This window comes from Cephus cinctus, unplaced genomic scaffold, assembly GCF_000341935.2.
Source record: "Cephus cinctus unplaced genomic scaffold, Ccin1 Ccin1_scaffold0013, whole genome shotgun sequence".
Classification (NCBI taxonomy): Eukaryota; Metazoa; Arthropoda; class Insecta; order Hymenoptera; family Cephidae; genus Cephus; species Cephus cinctus.
The window spans coordinates 1,544,793-1,561,144 of NW_014332762.1; the positions used below are offsets into that span (position 1 = coordinate 1,544,793).

General features: G+C 37.9%; 4 protein-coding genes and 1 long non-coding RNA gene across 16 annotated transcripts in view; 2 read left to right on the top strand and 3 right to left on the bottom strand.

The window, feature by feature from the left end:
* LOC107264558 overlaps positions 1-2,214 on the bottom strand; it is a 74,250-nt gene extending 72,036 nt beyond the window's left edge. For all 5 annotated transcript variants that reach the window (XM_025082360.1, XM_025082362.1, XM_015732947.2 and 2 more), the window contains exon 1: positions 1,998-2,214. The gene's annotated coding sequence lies outside the window, so the exon portion shown is untranslated. The remainder of the gene's footprint in view (positions 1-1,997) is intronic.
* LOC107264588 overlaps positions 1-8,400 on the top strand; it is a 14,636-nt gene extending 6,236 nt beyond the window's left edge. For 2 of the 5 annotated variants that reach the window (XR_003058977.1, XR_003058979.1), the window contains exons 2-7: positions 3,671-3,764; positions 3,841-3,940; positions 4,080-5,333; positions 5,436-5,620; positions 5,882-8,201; positions 8,265-8,400. The gene's annotated coding sequence lies outside the window, so the exon portion shown is untranslated. Of the gene's footprint in view, positions 1-2,199; positions 2,335-3,670; positions 3,765-3,840; positions 3,941-4,079; positions 5,334-5,435; positions 5,621-5,881; positions 8,202-8,264 lie in introns of those variants that run through there. The other 3 variants (XR_003058980.1, XR_003058982.1, XR_003058978.1) reach the window with 2 other exon arrangements.
* LOC107264600 lies at positions 6,827-10,972 on the bottom strand. 2 transcript variants are annotated; one of them, XR_003058992.1, is made up of 4 exons: positions 10,730-10,971; positions 10,480-10,648; positions 8,274-9,585; positions 6,827-8,221 (listed from the first exon to the last, which is right to left on the bottom strand). It is a non-coding gene; the product is annotated as an uncharacterized LOC107264600 (long non-coding RNA). The 2 variants fall into 2 exon arrangements; XR_001536993.2 differs by having other exon boundaries at positions 8,274-10,648; positions 10,730-10,972.
* Positions 10,973-11,276: 304 nt separating this feature from the next.
* Positions 11,277-13,349, top strand: LOC107265082 (splicing factor 45). Its single transcript, XM_015734093.2, has 4 exons — positions 11,277-11,515; positions 11,612-11,923; positions 11,992-12,435; positions 12,540-13,349. The coding sequence occupies exons 1-4, from the start codon at positions 11,399-11,401 to the stop codon at positions 12,825-12,827; spliced, it is 1,161 nt and encodes a 386-aa protein (XP_015589579.1). The 5' UTR covers positions 11,277-11,398; the 3' UTR covers positions 12,828-13,349.
* Positions 13,350-13,541: 192 nt separating this feature from the next.
* LOC107265086 (GILT-like protein C02D5.2) lies at positions 13,542-15,530 on the bottom strand. Of its 3 annotated transcripts, none has more exons than XM_025081575.1 (4): positions 15,301-15,530; positions 14,407-14,595; positions 13,883-14,203; positions 13,542-13,773 (listed from the first exon to the last, which is right to left on the bottom strand). In XM_025081575.1, exons 1-4 carry the CDS (start codon positions 15,379-15,381, stop codon positions 13,687-13,689), a joined length of 678 nt encoding a protein of 225 aa, XP_024937343.1. In that variant the 5' UTR covers positions 15,382-15,530; the 3' UTR covers positions 13,542-13,686. The 3 variants fall into 3 exon arrangements, with proteins under 3 accessions (XP_024937343.1, XP_015589606.1, XP_015589594.1); XM_015734120.2 differs by having other exon boundaries at positions 15,015-15,516; XM_015734108.2 differs by having other exon boundaries at positions 14,407-14,601; positions 15,015-15,511.
* Between the last annotated feature and the right edge of the window lie 822 nt (positions 15,531-16,352).

Here is a 16,352-nt window from a genome sequence, read left to right on the forward strand (position 1 = left end):
AAAAAAAAAAAAAAAAAAAAAAAAAAAAAAAAAAATTACATTAATCCACGATTTTTCATCATTACTGAAATTAATATTTCTCACATCTCGCATCCCTTATCGCATGAGTCACTGTGCACAAATATTCATCTCCGCCTTGTGACTCACGGCAATAATCACGGTATCTGCAGTTTCACGTACCCAGTGCCCAAAAAGTCTATCCGGAAAGAAACTTTATAAATAAACTTCAACGTATCGAGCCTCATTGTTATCTGTCGGAAATAGGTTGCGAGGGCGGGTGAGTAAAATTTTGAAAAAAGAAAGAAGCTGAGGCAGAATCTAACAAGAAGATCTTCGGAAGTTCCTTCGGCTGGTAAGTAATAATTCTAAATTGCTCGCCAGCGAGAAACTCGAGTCAGGTTGGATTACGCATAATTCAAATATCATACACGAGCCTCCATTATTGAGTACGGATGCACGTTCCTGTACTCACATACACGATCCGCGTAATCTCGATACACGATTTTACCCGGTACGTTATTCCCTGCATCCACGAGACTCGTAGTCTCTTTAGCGTGCAGTAAACTGGCAATACTCGACTGCACGATTCGCCTTATACCTTGGCAAAGTTTGTTATTCCAGACATACCGCAAGGAATTTACGCATTACACCATTGCGCACTATTACCCATTACACACCTCGTTACGCTATACATCATACGTTATACTGGCCACGGGTGGAAACGTAAGAGAAAAAGAAAAAAGAATAAAAATAAAATATCTCAAATCTCCCTTTTACCACTGAACAGCGGACTCTTATAAGAGCCGCGTGCGTGGCGTATGTGCTACGTTATGTACTTTGCTTCACGACCATCTAATTAAGACTAAGGATAGGCGTAATAAATATAATACACTTGGTAAATACAGATCCATTTCTAAAGGGGCCCTTGTGGGAGTATACCGCAGCATTGATTTATAAGAATTTCATAATGCGTGTGTACATACTTGTGTCGAGTGTACGTCGAGTGCAATCGTAGAAATAAATTATCGAAATGCATCGCGAAGCGTCTGTATCACTGTATACTTCTGCTTCTGTCCAGCTACTGACTTTCCTTCTCTTTTGAAACGCGATGATTTAAAGAGATGACAACGAGAAATTGTTACTTTCACCGAAGACTCTACCCGTGCTTGGATATAACGCCGAGTGATTTCGTTATGCAATGTATCCTTCCCACGTAGCATTGAATTTTTCAAGTGTAAGCGTAACTCGTGCTGTTTAAACGGCGTGTTGATTATTAATTAGGATGTTGGCATTTTTTTTTTTATTCACGATATTCGTCACTTTCTTATTCAGGGTTATGCATCGCAAAGGTCGATTTATGTTTGTTTATGTAATAAATTTCTAATTTAAACGGTAACGAGATAATTGTGAATGCTAATTTATTCGGCTATCAAGAAATCGCTAATAGTAGATACAAGGGTTGGGTCGGCGAATTAGCTTTTACGAGTCGCGTGAGAGTTTTCGCTGAATATGCTTAAAGTCGTTAAGAGCATTCGAAGGAGAAAGACAGTGAGAAAATAGCTGTGTTGCATGATTTTCTCAAGTAAATAACACATATGCAGCTGGCATTAGCGAGACAGACGACGCTGTTTTGATTTATAACGGTGGGTTAGGTTCAAAATTCATACTGTACGTTAAAAATGATCACTCGTATTTTTAGATAAATTCTCAGGCAACGTATTCCAAATCAGACGTCTTTTGTGTTTATCCTTTAGCGCAATTCATAAAGCAATTCAAAATTTCTTAAACATGCCCGCGTTGCTCATTACTCAGAATCAGAATTTTCAATTCCACCTCGTTGCACGTTATACGTAATAGAAACGTGCAATGAATGCACAAGAATTCATCTAAAAATTTAATATATCAGAGTCATCGCACTCCAAACATGTACAGGATGTATAGTCGGTGATGGGCAGCGAGGAGTCTTGAATTTTTGAAGGGAACGGTACTCGACTCACCTAGAATCGGTTGTGTTATCCAAAACCGGTGTCCAGCGCAGGAAGATATACAGCAGGATAAAACAAATAATTTCCCACTGGTAACTCACTGTGGCACTATTTGTAACAGGCAAAAGTATTCGTGACAGTAGTGATAAATACAATGACGGTACAGACAGCCTGGCCCTGTTCTGACACAGATCACTGACCAATTCCACTGAGGACTGACGCGACACTGACTTGCAGCCGCATCTGGCAAGAACCACGACAACCGGCTCCGCGCGTTCGGCTCCTTCCGTGACTCTTCGGCCGTACTCGGCACCCGACTGGCTTAAAACATCGAGCAACGTATGTAAAGGTAAAATAACGTGTACGAAAGGTACATACGCCCACACAATTTTGATACCTACGCTAATGGCGAGCTTGCAAAGACAATTTTCAAGTATAAAATCACATGCTGTTATACATTAATCCAATTGCTTAGGTTATCAACCATTCATATATATATATATATATATATATATATATACATACAAACACATATACCATCTTTAACGGCATTTAATTCCTGGCGTTCCTTTTAACGAGAATCCCTAACACAAAAATCCAATATAATACAACATAGGATTTAGGTCCTCGTAAATAATACAAGCTAACAAGTGGGAACATAATCTCTCGGTATAATGAGGTGGATAGTCTATAATACGTGGTTTTAAATTTATTTGACTCCCCGACAACTATATACAGGCGACAGAGATACATCGAACGTTATGTGTACGCGGATCGGGTAATATGTAAATGCACACATAACGTATGGATATGCTACACATGTATACGATGAAATAGATGTTGTAAGTGTTCACGCAAATTCGCACGCAGATACAAAACCCGCCACCCTCTAAAGGTATAAAACGACTTGAGGTAAAACACCAATGGTACTTGTGTTCTCGGCGGTACTGTAATACCATGGCCGAATAGGGGACCGCCATAGTTGTTACCGTATAGAATACGAGAATGATTCCGGCATAAGGACGTATCAATCGAGTCCATAAATATCAAAGTGTATATTTTCAACGATGGAGACATTCTCTTACATACAGAAAAATAATACTTACGAAAGAGATCCAAGGCCCCATACGATCCCGTATACAAAATGGCCGTAGGGGCCCGTACCCATTGCCAATTTCAAAATGGGACCCTTCGCGGACGTAGCTGTACACACGTATACCTAACCTAACCTCGTAACGAACCCATCGCTTCCTCATGTTGATGTTTCATCGTGGGGTAATTATGGAAATGGTTTCAACCGTTATGGGGGCGTGGGGCGACTCCCCCATGGCACGACCTGCCCTCAACACGAGCGCCATACCACACTCTTTACAATTTTCGTGTCTTCTCATACACGTCCATATCCTCGTCTCCCACCTACAGTATCTATGGTACAAGCAGTCAGATTCCCATAGTGATCCACCATGGATAAACCAAATTACAAGCCATTTCCGATAATACCATTCGAACTTTTAATGAGTCGTATTAAATCATAATCCAATATGGCGGACATTGAAAATTCATTTGATCTTTCTTGAATGTGCCGAATTGTCCGGATTAAAATTTTTTTTCATAATTACTATGAGCTATTATTAAACTTTTCAATATTTATTTCTATATCTATATTTACCATTGGTTTATACTAGATCGGAAAGAGCTGTCCATTCGTACGAGCTCGTTGTGTCAGCATTGTCCTGGATACCAGAAAAATCTACAATGAAGACCCTACTCGATATGGAGGTACGCGCAGACCCTATTTAACAGCATTATGACCACAATTCATGCATAATTTATTTGAAACCTCTGTGAAAAATAGTTTTGACCTCAAGGGCCAGCCAGGAAAGGTGTTTGTCCGACGCACGGCTGCTGTCTGCATAGAAAGTGGATGCCATCACGTTACATGCGAGGGTGCCGAGGTGAGCAGTCTTACGTCAAGTCGCTGTTAGAACTTTTCACAGTAAATTTTATCCATAATTAGAAATACCTATAGCACCGCAAGATACATGTATACAGGTATACTCTAACTATTTTTATCAAAGAAATGCTTTCTTTCAGTTTGACAATATTTCACTGAAGGATTTAAATGCTGTTACGGATCCACCCACTGAACGAAGGAAAAAAATTAGACTCGTTTAAGGTCGCCCGATCTCGACGACGCTGAACCAAAGGTCCCAAGTCTAAACGATCCCTTGGGAAATTATAGGTCGAGTATAAATAACAGGTCTTACCTCGATGGAAGATTTTCGATAACGAGTAAAGAATCGCTCAGCACGCGAAGATGCATACCTACCTGTATACGTACCCAAGTGCACGTAGCCACGTGTCTAATGACTTCGTTTGCTGTTAATCCTTTTTCGAATAATCAAGCAGACCACCGAAAATTTATTTGAACAAATTCTCAAAGTTATTATTATTATTATCCACGTTCCTGTTACGCACAGAAACAGAAGTTAAGGTATTACTGTATTTCTATGCTGACTTGTTAGTTCCGTATACTACCACTGTCACTGTCGCTACATGCAAATGACGTATGAACCGTCATTCGGGGTTCGAACCGCGACGATACTCCCCGCTCATGCAGCAGATCAGTATCTGATATTTATTTATGTGAATAGTACCCTCGCATACAAATCAAACAAATACTAAGTGTGCTCAGAGACTCAAGCCTACCGTGACACTGCCCTGGGCTCGGTTCAGTTGCCACGCGAAATTACATGGCGCTAAGGATAACACTACCGACGAATACAGATCTTCTCCCGGAGCATAAGGAGGCTTCTTGACAATTATAAATAAAAATAATATTGGACTCGGTCAATTGTTACGAAACAGCTGAATTTTCATGCCTGGGTTCTTAAAGCGATGAAAAAATGTTCATTCCAGGAATTACGTAAAACTTATAGGTTAATCGGTACTTTTCAAGCTGTGAATATTAAGGGAGAAAGCAGTATAGGCAACAGAGTCCACAGAAGGATATACGTAGGTATATCGTAAAGGATCAACACGTAGTATACGTACGTTGACGTCGAGCAGTCGAGTAGCTGGGTTAGCAACCTTTATTTGCATACCGTATTATTTTCTGCTTGCAAAGCTGCACAACCGTCCCGATCAGAAGGTAGGTTACCTATAGAAGGTAGAGGCTAAGTCTGCTGCACGATGCATCTGAAAGAGTCCCGTCATCGGCATTGCTGTTACGCCAGCAACCATCTAGCCGTTGTCCACGAAGTTCAGCCGTTCTTACCTGCACGTAAATATTCTCCTCGCCGTCGGCCATCATCCTGGAGACATCGTATTGTGGATCCTCCTTCTAGCGTAATTACTAATTGCAGGCTTCGACTGAAGTCACGGCTCCGGAAGTCAACGGAGCTGGTATAACCTCTAAGCTCGTTGAATAACATTTAATATCCCATCTAGAATCGACCAAGGGTACCCATAACCTTAAAGGACTGCCTATTGATTGCCATACCTTATACAGCATCCATGGAGTACCCTTTACACCCATCCCAAGAGGATTCCACAGAATATATTTCTTTTATTTGGACTAATATGGCGCGAGGATGCGGTACTTTCGTGAAGGACATTACCATTTAAGGGACACGGTGAGCATTTCGTTTCCTGTTTCTATCTTAGAATGTAAACGACCTCACGCTTATTCTATTATTCACATTCATTCGATCTTCCTCATCATTATATCTCATTCAATTCTTATGAATGTAGTAGTTAATTGTACAATAATAATTCTATTAGATATAATTCATCAATATTTACATCGAGTGTACTTTCTCGAATGGGATGCACCTTATGCATGTGAAATTTGAGGCTGAAGACGGGCCATTCAAATTTTGAATTTTCTTTTACAGGATGCATGTAAGCTACTTTACCGATTACCTAACTGATATCAAGGATTGACTTTACATTGATGCACCGTCCAAGTCTTGACCTAAAGTAGCGCTAAGGAGGTCCAGCAATTCTCAAGTTATCCAGTACCTTGTAAAAAATACATATTTCTGTCATTGTGCCAGATGCAATTAATTGAAACGATCGGAGTAAGCAGATTAATTAAAAGAGCCAGGGAGGGCATACAAAAAAACGAAGAATCATAAACATAAATTACAAAAAGTCTGAGGCCGCGGGTCAAGCATTCATTTCGCTCATCAGGCATTCTCATATAAGTTAGAAAGTTCTACTAAAAATATTAAACGACTCTTAACGAAAGCAACGTTCACGGAAGTAACGACGTTCAAGAAATTTTCAACGATTCGTTTACGGAAGACGGTACTCTGACGTTTACAATCGATGAAAAAGAGAATTGATTTGACTGTCGAACATGCAAGGTAAATACCTTGACTGTATAGTTCAATGCCATCGAGTCATCGGAAGGCGTTTGATTCATTCAATATTTGTAATCAATATACCGTCATCGATCAAAAATTAGACAACTGATTCCAAAGAGAATTCCTTTCGTTAGCCCGAGGGTAGGTATCGAACCCTCTTCTAAACGTGAACGAAATTTCTCACACCTTCCATATCTCTTGGTGCGAACGCTTTCTAACGAACGTTAACAGGCCGCGCGAGTGTATCATTAATTACCGTGTGGTGAGAGACGTGAAATCATGCTTAATAGACACTAGACTCGGAGTTCGCAACACGTCGATTCCGCGTGGATAAATATTTATACCACCGCAACGAATACTATTTATTATTAATGAACCCGTCTCGAATCGTAGAATTATTTACTTCCGTCATTCGCTGCATGGCCATCGATTGTACTTGGTTATTCTTGAATTACAATATAACGATGATCATAACAATAACAATTGGCACCTCAGTTGTTCAATATGGCATACAGATACGTGAATTATCCTGGTTAATATTCGGCAACGCTATTAGTACCAGCACTAGCGTGCTGTACTGATGTACATTACGCATAGAGTTATTCAGTAAAAACGCACCACCTGAATATGGTTCTACCATAGAAATTAAATGGACGGGCTAACTTCAGGTGGTGCGTTTCTACTGAATAACCCTGTACAGAGATAGCAGGGTACATTTAGTAGGAAATAAATTAAAATTTTGATCTCGGTTAATTATACCTGCTACAGTGGCCTCTTCCGTGAGTTTGGCATTACCGACGGCAGTGACGGATTCATATTCACAGCAGCTGAGTCTCTAATTACCATCCGAGATATTACTTATCTAAGTCCGCGTATCATTAGTATCAATGAAATAGTACTGGATGACTGTATAAAAGTTACAAGAATGTTAATAACATTCTACCATTAGACGCTGTCGTGTATATTAAATGTACCAAGGTGAATCTATCTTTAAAAATTCGCTACTGCACCGGACTAGGCCTTACTGCGTGTATCAAATGACGATCTTGGTCGATCTAACTTGTAAGTAGAAACTGACCTTAAGACATTAATCGAATACAAATCATTAAATTATCATTAATACCAATCCACAGGATGTATATAAATACGGACGCTCGAGACTAACTGTAATACTTCACGCAGTCATTTTTCTCATGCTTCTCTTGCAGGGTCAAGAAGTCAACGAGCGTAGAAAGAAATTGGAAAATGGCACTGGCCAGGAATTACGACAGCCACGCAACGTACAAAATGGTAGTAATAACGCGAATCGATAGAAATCCTCGTGGCACAGTAGCTGTATCCTCGAAGCAACGTTAAACCGCGACACGTATGATTTTCTCACGTGGACCAAATCTCATTGCTCAAGAATGAAAAAGTCCGGTAGACCAGACTAACTGGATTTCCGAGGAGCTAAGTTAGACGTGGAAAAACGTGCAACAAGTAAATATCCAGCCGGACGGGACGCCAAGCCAGGTCCTTGGTGCCCGGGCTCTTATGATCTGTGTAAGACATCGCCGTCTTATATGCAGTGGGAGTCGCGTGTACCGTTACTATGGTTGGTTAGGTTGGTGGATGCTGGGAGTACGAAGGGCTCGCATGCAGAACTTGTTGCATCCCTCGAGGCAAGAGCCGTGCATGTCAAGGCGTCATTAATCAACGTTATATTTCAGCTGTTTTCCAAGCAGTCGAGACATTCACGAGCAGTCGGGTCCCAGGACGCAAGTGAGCCATTGTAATCGCGTTAGCAAGTACTCGCTGCAACATCATCATTTCACGTAGGATTTACGAATCTCCAGCTCTTCTCCAGGTATATCCAGTAGACCCTTCCTAAAACAGTAGACCATTAATTAAATGCATAATAAATTTATAGGTCTCCTACCTGAAGGAACTTCAACGAAATCGACTCTTCCTCCTGGGTATATATCCCGGTTGAAATAACTTTCCTCTTCTCTGATCCCAATGGACTTTATCCCATAAGTCAGAGTCCTGTGATATCATTGTAGCGTCGTATCCCGGGATGTGAGACCAAGGAGTCAACGTGGCAGTGTAATAAATTTCGGTATTTAACCGTAGCCCCGTTGTCCGTTAGCTGGCGACGTGCATCGCTGCCAGTGTTTATGGATCCTGGAATGACTGAGGCTGAAGGCACAAAACTCACTGACAATCCCTGAATCGTATTTAACTTGCTGACGCCGTTGGTGCAATAATAATTATGGGGTAATTGCGACCGAAGAATCTTGAATTCACATGAGAGTCAGGAGCAACCCGCGTGCACAGAGGGCTCTTACGTATACCTAGAATAAAAAGCAGACGAGGAAGCCATCGTATTCTCTTCCATAGTGCATTTCAGTGCCAGAGTTCGTAGAAAAGTTCCGCGTAGGAAATATCCTAGAAATGAATTCCCTGACCGGTGAGAAGAGCCACGACTCTCCCTTGCAATCCACGTCCGCGTACGAGTACAACGGTACGGTACAGGTACGAAACAGTTTGGCATAAACTAACAAGGGAGAAATTCATTAAATCGAATAGTTGATTTCGGTCTTTATTCAATTTTTTTTATTCATTTCCGGTAATTGAACTAATCATTTTCAACCGAACGTCCGGTACGTTCTGAAGCCTCAAAATTTAATTTTATAACTTCATTCAGAGAATTCGAAAGAACGTTTCGATACTTGGATACTCGATGGTCCGTGACGTAAGAGCCGTTTAATAAAAATAAAGCGTATTGTAGCCTACTGTACCTGCTTTTCTTTTATCCAGTTTTTTTTTTATCTTTTTCTTTACCTCGTTCTTAAACTACCGCACGAAAATTCAGCTGCCATGATCTGTCTGTGAATTTCTTGGAATAACCATCTTCGGGTTCCTATTGGCAACTTACGATTTGTCTTTTGGCAATCTGCCTGTCGCACTTCCTTCAATCTTGATTTTTATCATTTACCAAGAATACTTTCTTTCCTTCACTTCCCTTTAGACTTTGAATCGTTTCCCATCTTTCAAGAATGCTTCCTTCTTTTATCTACGAGTTCACAGTCGTTATGTACTTGCTGTGGGCAAAGGATAGCACCGTCTATCTACATGAATAGTACTGCGAATACGTGACTATCTGTGGATACTTATGTCTGCTCCGGCACGATAAACTTCACTCAACACGCAATACTTCCGTTTGTGATATCAACTTCGGTTTCATAAATCTTTTGTTAATCAGAGAAAACGAAATTCTTAAAATTTCATTATCATACATAGCCACGTAGAGTATAATTATAATCTTGAATATGAAAATAAAAAAATGAATCTTTAATACACGGTACAGTAACTTTTCTTAAGTATCAATTGTGTACGTAGCCTAGTGTTATGAAGCATCGCGTGCTGGTAATACAATATATACTGTAAAAAAAAGTATTAGGCGGTTCTTAATTTTCAGTTTCATTCAAAGTTCAGAGACCTGTGGATTTGCCTAATCGACCGTGCCATGTGAGTAAAAAGATACGATAAGATGGAAAACTGGTTTTAATGGGTTCAACTAACTAAAAGACGATAGCCGTTCGGCCATTCACACGGCGATTGTTTTTCATGCGCGGCTAGACACGTAGAAACGTGTTGGAAACCTTCTCGATGACTCGTACTACGCATCACGTTACAAGAATGCACGCAGCTTCTCATTTCCTCGTACCTGTGAATACTAGCCTTGCATAGGATCTCTGAAATATTCCTGCGAGACATCAGATATCAAGTCAGTCAAGCGTAAGGTGTGCATCAAAAATTTCATTCTAGTCAAACAAGCACGATGCTAATGCGCTGGCTAAATTCATCGACAGAGTGCTGTATATGATATTTATGAAAGAAAAAGAAGAAGTAATGGTTGTTGCGCACTGTTGGTTAACGATAACATATTGACAGGTTGATTAAAACATAATTTATAGACTTTAGGTTCGGAGGACATTGACTTGGATATCGTGATAATATATCAGTATATTGTCCTGTTAGTATTTTTACTCGGTCACGGCATGTTAACAGGCATTTTTTTGAGGTTATGAAAGTATTAAAAAATATACGCATGCCTATTGTACCTTATACATTGTACTTACTTGGTCGGTTAAAACTCCGGAATTGTCAACGTTCCGAGTAAATAAATAAATGTCCGCCCTATTACACACTGGTCGTGTATATGTATACATATGAACTTATCCACCTCAAGTGCCCACGCAATTGTACCGTGCAAACTTGTGCGCGGTGCACACCGTCATATTTTCGCACCTGTCACATTAAATGTACGTAAAGGTTAAAATTGTCTTCACCAGACGCAGAGAACCGCAAGCCAATTCAACCTCAACTCACCCCGTACGGTTAATACGCGCCAATCTTAACTTCCCTTTCAGAGTTTTCATACGGCTGGGAACAATTAACTGTACTTTCTTGTGTCTGTACATTAAGGCGTGAATTTAAAAATGCTGATGTATAATACATATTTATAAAACGAATCTTTTGCCTGTAATATCGGCACAGCAGACTCTTTTTTTAAGCGTGAATTTTCTTCCGGATAGTACTAATTTATAGAAGCACAATTTGCTAGATTTTTTAATGAAATATATGGATTATATTCTTTGATGTCTGTTCAAATGAAATTTTTTTGGTTAATTAATTAATTCTTTAATTACTCCTTGACTCGATGTAATAAATATTTGTTATGTATTATTCTGCAAGAAATAGTAATAATGATATGCTATGAAGATTGTAATAATCAGTAAATTGCAGATACTGTAAATAGATAATTGGTAGCAATTAAATTTCAGGATTTTTAATTAATAAGTTACTGCGTGAGAACTCGTACTGCAATTTATATCTTTAAGGCAACATCAGATGGCACTACTTGCTGTAGTCCAGATGACTTTTCTATCTTGTGAAAATTTACGTTCAAGTACCTTCAAGACCTCAGCATTTATTATTGAGGTTATGTTATGTTATATTTGACATGTAGATACTGCGGATATTGGAGAAACATTAATTATGTCTTTATACGATGATTTTGATAAACATCGAGCATCGGACAAGGTTGCTGGTTGGTCGTCTGGAATAAAATTATTGCAATCCCAGTTACAACTGAAAAAAGCCGCCACCACACAGGTAATATCTTAGTTCAATAAGAATATCAATGTTTTCATACTGATTTTTATATTTGTTCATTATTATATTGTATTTTCCTGACTTTTTTAATTATAGCCAAAACGAGAGCAATACAGAAAAGCTGCAGCTGTATTAGCTCCTGTAATAGATTTAAAGTCAAAGATAAATAGGGATGTTGATAAAGAAGACGAACAACAAACTAGTAATTCTTTGGGAGCTAGTGGTGGTAATAGTATTACTGTCGGAGGGGAATTTGATTGGAATGTTGTTAACGAATATGATCCAATGTGGCCAAATGAATATGAAAAAGTAGTTAAAGAGTTACGTGATATTCGTGACCGTGAACATGATCAAGAAACAGAGTTGCGTAAGAGGAGACGTGATAATACACGTTTCGAAGATACTCAGGTAATAAATACTAATAAATCTTCTGCGCTTAGAAATTTATAGTATTATATCAATTCCTTTCATCTTAGGCTACTCCAGGAAATAATACTATGGTTGCACCTGAAAGAGACGAGGAAAGGACACCTACGTCAAGGGGCATTGCTGGTGGTGCAGCCATAGCACCACCACCATCCTTACAAGAATCCGCAGACCTGCCTCCTCCAACATTACGAGCACAATCTTCTAATATGGGATATGCTACATCCTCAGTAGCTGCTAAAATTATGGCCAAGTACGGTTTCAAAGAAGGTCAGGGTCTGGGAAAGAAGGAACAAGGCATGTCAGTGGCACTTCAAGTCGAAAAAACAAGTAAACGCGGTGGTCGAATTGTCGGCGAAAGGGAACAATTAATGCCACCACCACCGCCTGTTGCCGTCTCACCACCTCCAGCTGTACCAGGGCAACAATCGCAAGTACAACCACAACCACAAGAAGAACCTAGTATTACAGAAATCATGAAATCCCCTAGCAAGGTATACAGTACTATTTATTACATCATTTACGTAGATAACTTCGTATTAGAAACCTGTGCCATTTACATAAATAATTTCAAAAAATAATGCAATATATTCTATAGGTTGTTTTGCTGAGGAACATGGTGGGCCCTGGTGAAGTTGATGAAGACCTTGAACCTGAGGTCAAAGATGAATGTAACACTAAATACGGTGACGTTGCCCGCGTTATTATTCATGAAGTGATCGATGCACCTGCTGAGGAAGCTGTTCGAATTTTTGTGGAATTTAAAAGAATTGAGAGCGCCATTAAAGCTGTTGTAGATCTAAATGGGCGCTTCTTTGGCGGCAGACAAGTGAAAGCAGGCTTCTACTCGAGCGAGAAGTTGGACAATTTACAACTTATGGATTAATAATATGTAGGCTTACCAATGACGCCTGATTAGATTACTATACAGTGGGAGTAAAAGTAAATTTTCTTTTAATTATATTTTTCTTAATGATCCAGATCCGTTTATCTGCTCTTACCTTCAACTTTACAAAAAAAAGGGGGGGAACAATTAAAGGTAATAGTGGATAGAAAAGACATGAGCACGTGGTAATTTAAAGAATAATTTTCAACTTTAATGCATGAATTACAAAACACGAGTAAGCAGATCTCATAACACTTCAAACTCTTTCGTTTATAACGAATATGTTACATATATCTTTTTAGTATATTTTCACTCACAATTTATTTTCGTACAGTACAACGTAATTGTACTCAAAATTGTTCCCATGATTTGTAACAATTTTTAATGGAAGATATACGATAGCGACTTAGAAAATTAACAAAATGTTTTATAATTTATATGGTTAGAATGGTGAACAAAATGAAACTGGAAGTATGCTCTGCATAAAATCGAAAAACAAATATACAAATGATATTTACCGTATCACGTAATAGTATATAACTTACTATCAACCAGTCAATAATGAATTGAAGTAACAAACAAAACCTGATTAAAACATTAAGCACAAATGGACCTTCTTTATCGGACACGAACAATGCAGCATATAACATTGAAAGAACTCTAGTAACGTACAGAATCACATTCTTAAAACATACGAAAGTAAATTATGTAAGGTTTCTTTAAAAAAGTGTATTTCCTGTACGATTTTCTTATAAGATATATGACAGAAGAGTATTCACGGGAGATCATAGTGATATGTCATATTGTTATGGTAAAAAATATGCTGCTTCTTCTTCGTGTTCAATACAATCTGATTTTACTATATGCAACCTGGAGGTGGAGAATTAAGTAACAGGCATACTTGGTGCAGTAAGTTCTTGAGTATAGCTGGTTGATTATCAGAGTTCTGAAATTAAATTAATAGGAAGGTATGAAGTAAATAAATATCATGTACTTTGGAAATTTGACATTAACGAGCAAATAATGCAAAATCTTGTATTGAAAATTTGATTTACCTTATCTAATGTAACAGTAGGGATAAAACTGACACCTGGTTTCAACGCATGAGTCATTTCACCATACATAGCTAAAAGATTTTTCCCTTTCGCATCATCAGAACATTCTTGTATTTGCTGATAGTCCAATTCCATTTGTTCAGCACATGTTTGCATTATATCAACAGGTTTAATATTGTTCTGAATCATACATGATATATATTGCAGCTGCAATGATGGATCCTTAATAATATTAATGGTACAAGCATGTATAATATTAGCCTGACACTCAATGGGTCCATGTTGACATTCAAATTCATAACCATTGTCGGTCTTGACAGTCTACAAAAAAAAAAGAGGTTTATATAAGTTGATTGGTAGTAACGTCTGCAAATAAATATAAACAAAATTATACACTCTACTTCAGCTATTGCAAAAACTATCTTTGCATATTAATTAATAATTAAGGACCATTATTAATTTTTCACATTTGATTTTCATGGCTTATAATCAAAATCAATACATAAGACTTGTAATTTTTATACCTTAGCTTTTCCATATGGAACCAGTTCTATTAAAACATTTTGTGGTAACGTTTGGAATGTTGGCACCAGCTGTTTAACTACAAAACTCCTGGAGTCTGGACAGAGAGCTTCATAATATACAGTCACAAGAACTTTTTGAGTTTTGGAAGTATCTCCTTTTCCCGCTACTTCTTCAGCAGCTTGCTTTACCTGTAACTGCGCTGCATAAGCCACTTGTAATATTAGAACACCACACACATAGAACATAAAATATCTCTGGATCTCTCATAACAAATTTGTTGAAAACAATGCATAAGGAATATTCCAATTTGTCGAACTTGTAGACCATATGTAAACTATGTTATACAAGTAGAATATCAATCAAATCATTGCATAATTAGTAATTCAATATTAATCAAAGTAAAGTATCAAGTTAATACAAAACTACCTGCAATATACATTACAAAAATACAGAAATTTGACCAGCTGTTATACTCTCGTCAGTCGATTTAAAAAAAATAAACCACTAATGTGAAAGCCAAAGTTAATAACATTAACAGAAACGAGCGCGTAAGCATAATAAGTATAATTTTATTCGTAGCAATTGTAGGTTAACAATAAGAAATTACCTCCTGTATTGTAGAGTCTTGAATGGACGGCGACCAAAGTTTTATCGATTGCCAAAGTAGCAAAAGTACGAAAAATGCTACTAAGAGCCTATATCGAAAACTACCTAACCCCATTATTTACTATATCGATATAAAAATCCGTTATAACAATATAAACGTAAAGCCACAATCAACAATATTTAATCGACTAGCAAAAGTGATGACGAAATGCTTCTATAGTGAAAACGTTCAATATCTTATCATTCCACACATCATTAACTTTTCTTCCTTATCCATCCCATTGTACCTCACATGGCTGTATTGGTACTGACAGCACTGGACAGCACTGACACTTTTGGTTAACATCTGCAGCATCGTTGTTCGCCATGCCATATTATACATTGACTTTATGAATCTTACAATTAGTAAAACAGGAATCTTACGTTCACTAATTTTGATTAATATGTTATACTAAGTATTATCTATGATTAAATGGAGAAAAGAATTATATGCTATTGATGATAGAATCTCATGTAGAATTATAGTACAGAGCCACACCTAGTGATATAACTAAGTACTTTCTTCAAATGTTTCAAAATGCCAAACAAGTTACTGTTTATAGTAAAAGACTGACACTATGATTTCACTAGTATATTCGATGAATATGTAACAAAACAGGATTTACTTGGTTACGAATAACGTTATGGAGACAGTCAGAAAGATTCGGTCGTAAATCATATATTTCGGAAATTTCGTAAAAAATTAAAAAAAAAACATATCTTTTGTAACTATTTATATACGATTTTTGATCATTTGAATATATCTAAAAAGGCTCAAACTATCACGATGCCACCAAAAAAGGATAAGGGTAATCAAAAAGAAAAAGGTAAGAAAGACAGTAAAAATAAAAAGGATGAGAAAAGAAGAAAGAATATTCCAAAGAGAACATGTACTGCGTGAGTCACTCTTTTCCAAGAAGTTACTACAATCGTTTTTTGTAAATATAATACTAAAATATTATATTTAAAATATCAATACTAGGCCTATCGCACTTGGAGAAGTAATGGCTCAAAGAGTTTTACCACCGACTGTGTGCTGTCCACCAGCTGGATGCTGCGTTTCTTATTGTCTTCCTGGACCAGGCTGTCGACGTTGACAATTTTACAATATAAAGTTCTCAAAATATCCGGAATATTTATACGAATGATTAAATTATCAAACAATTGTATATACCAAATATGAAATTATAGAACTCTTATCACTACGCAATAATTCTATTGTGTATTTTGGAATTACATTTTAGCATTACAATTTGGTTTGAAAGCACACAGCGTTACTGGTGGTAGAAGATCGCCCGGA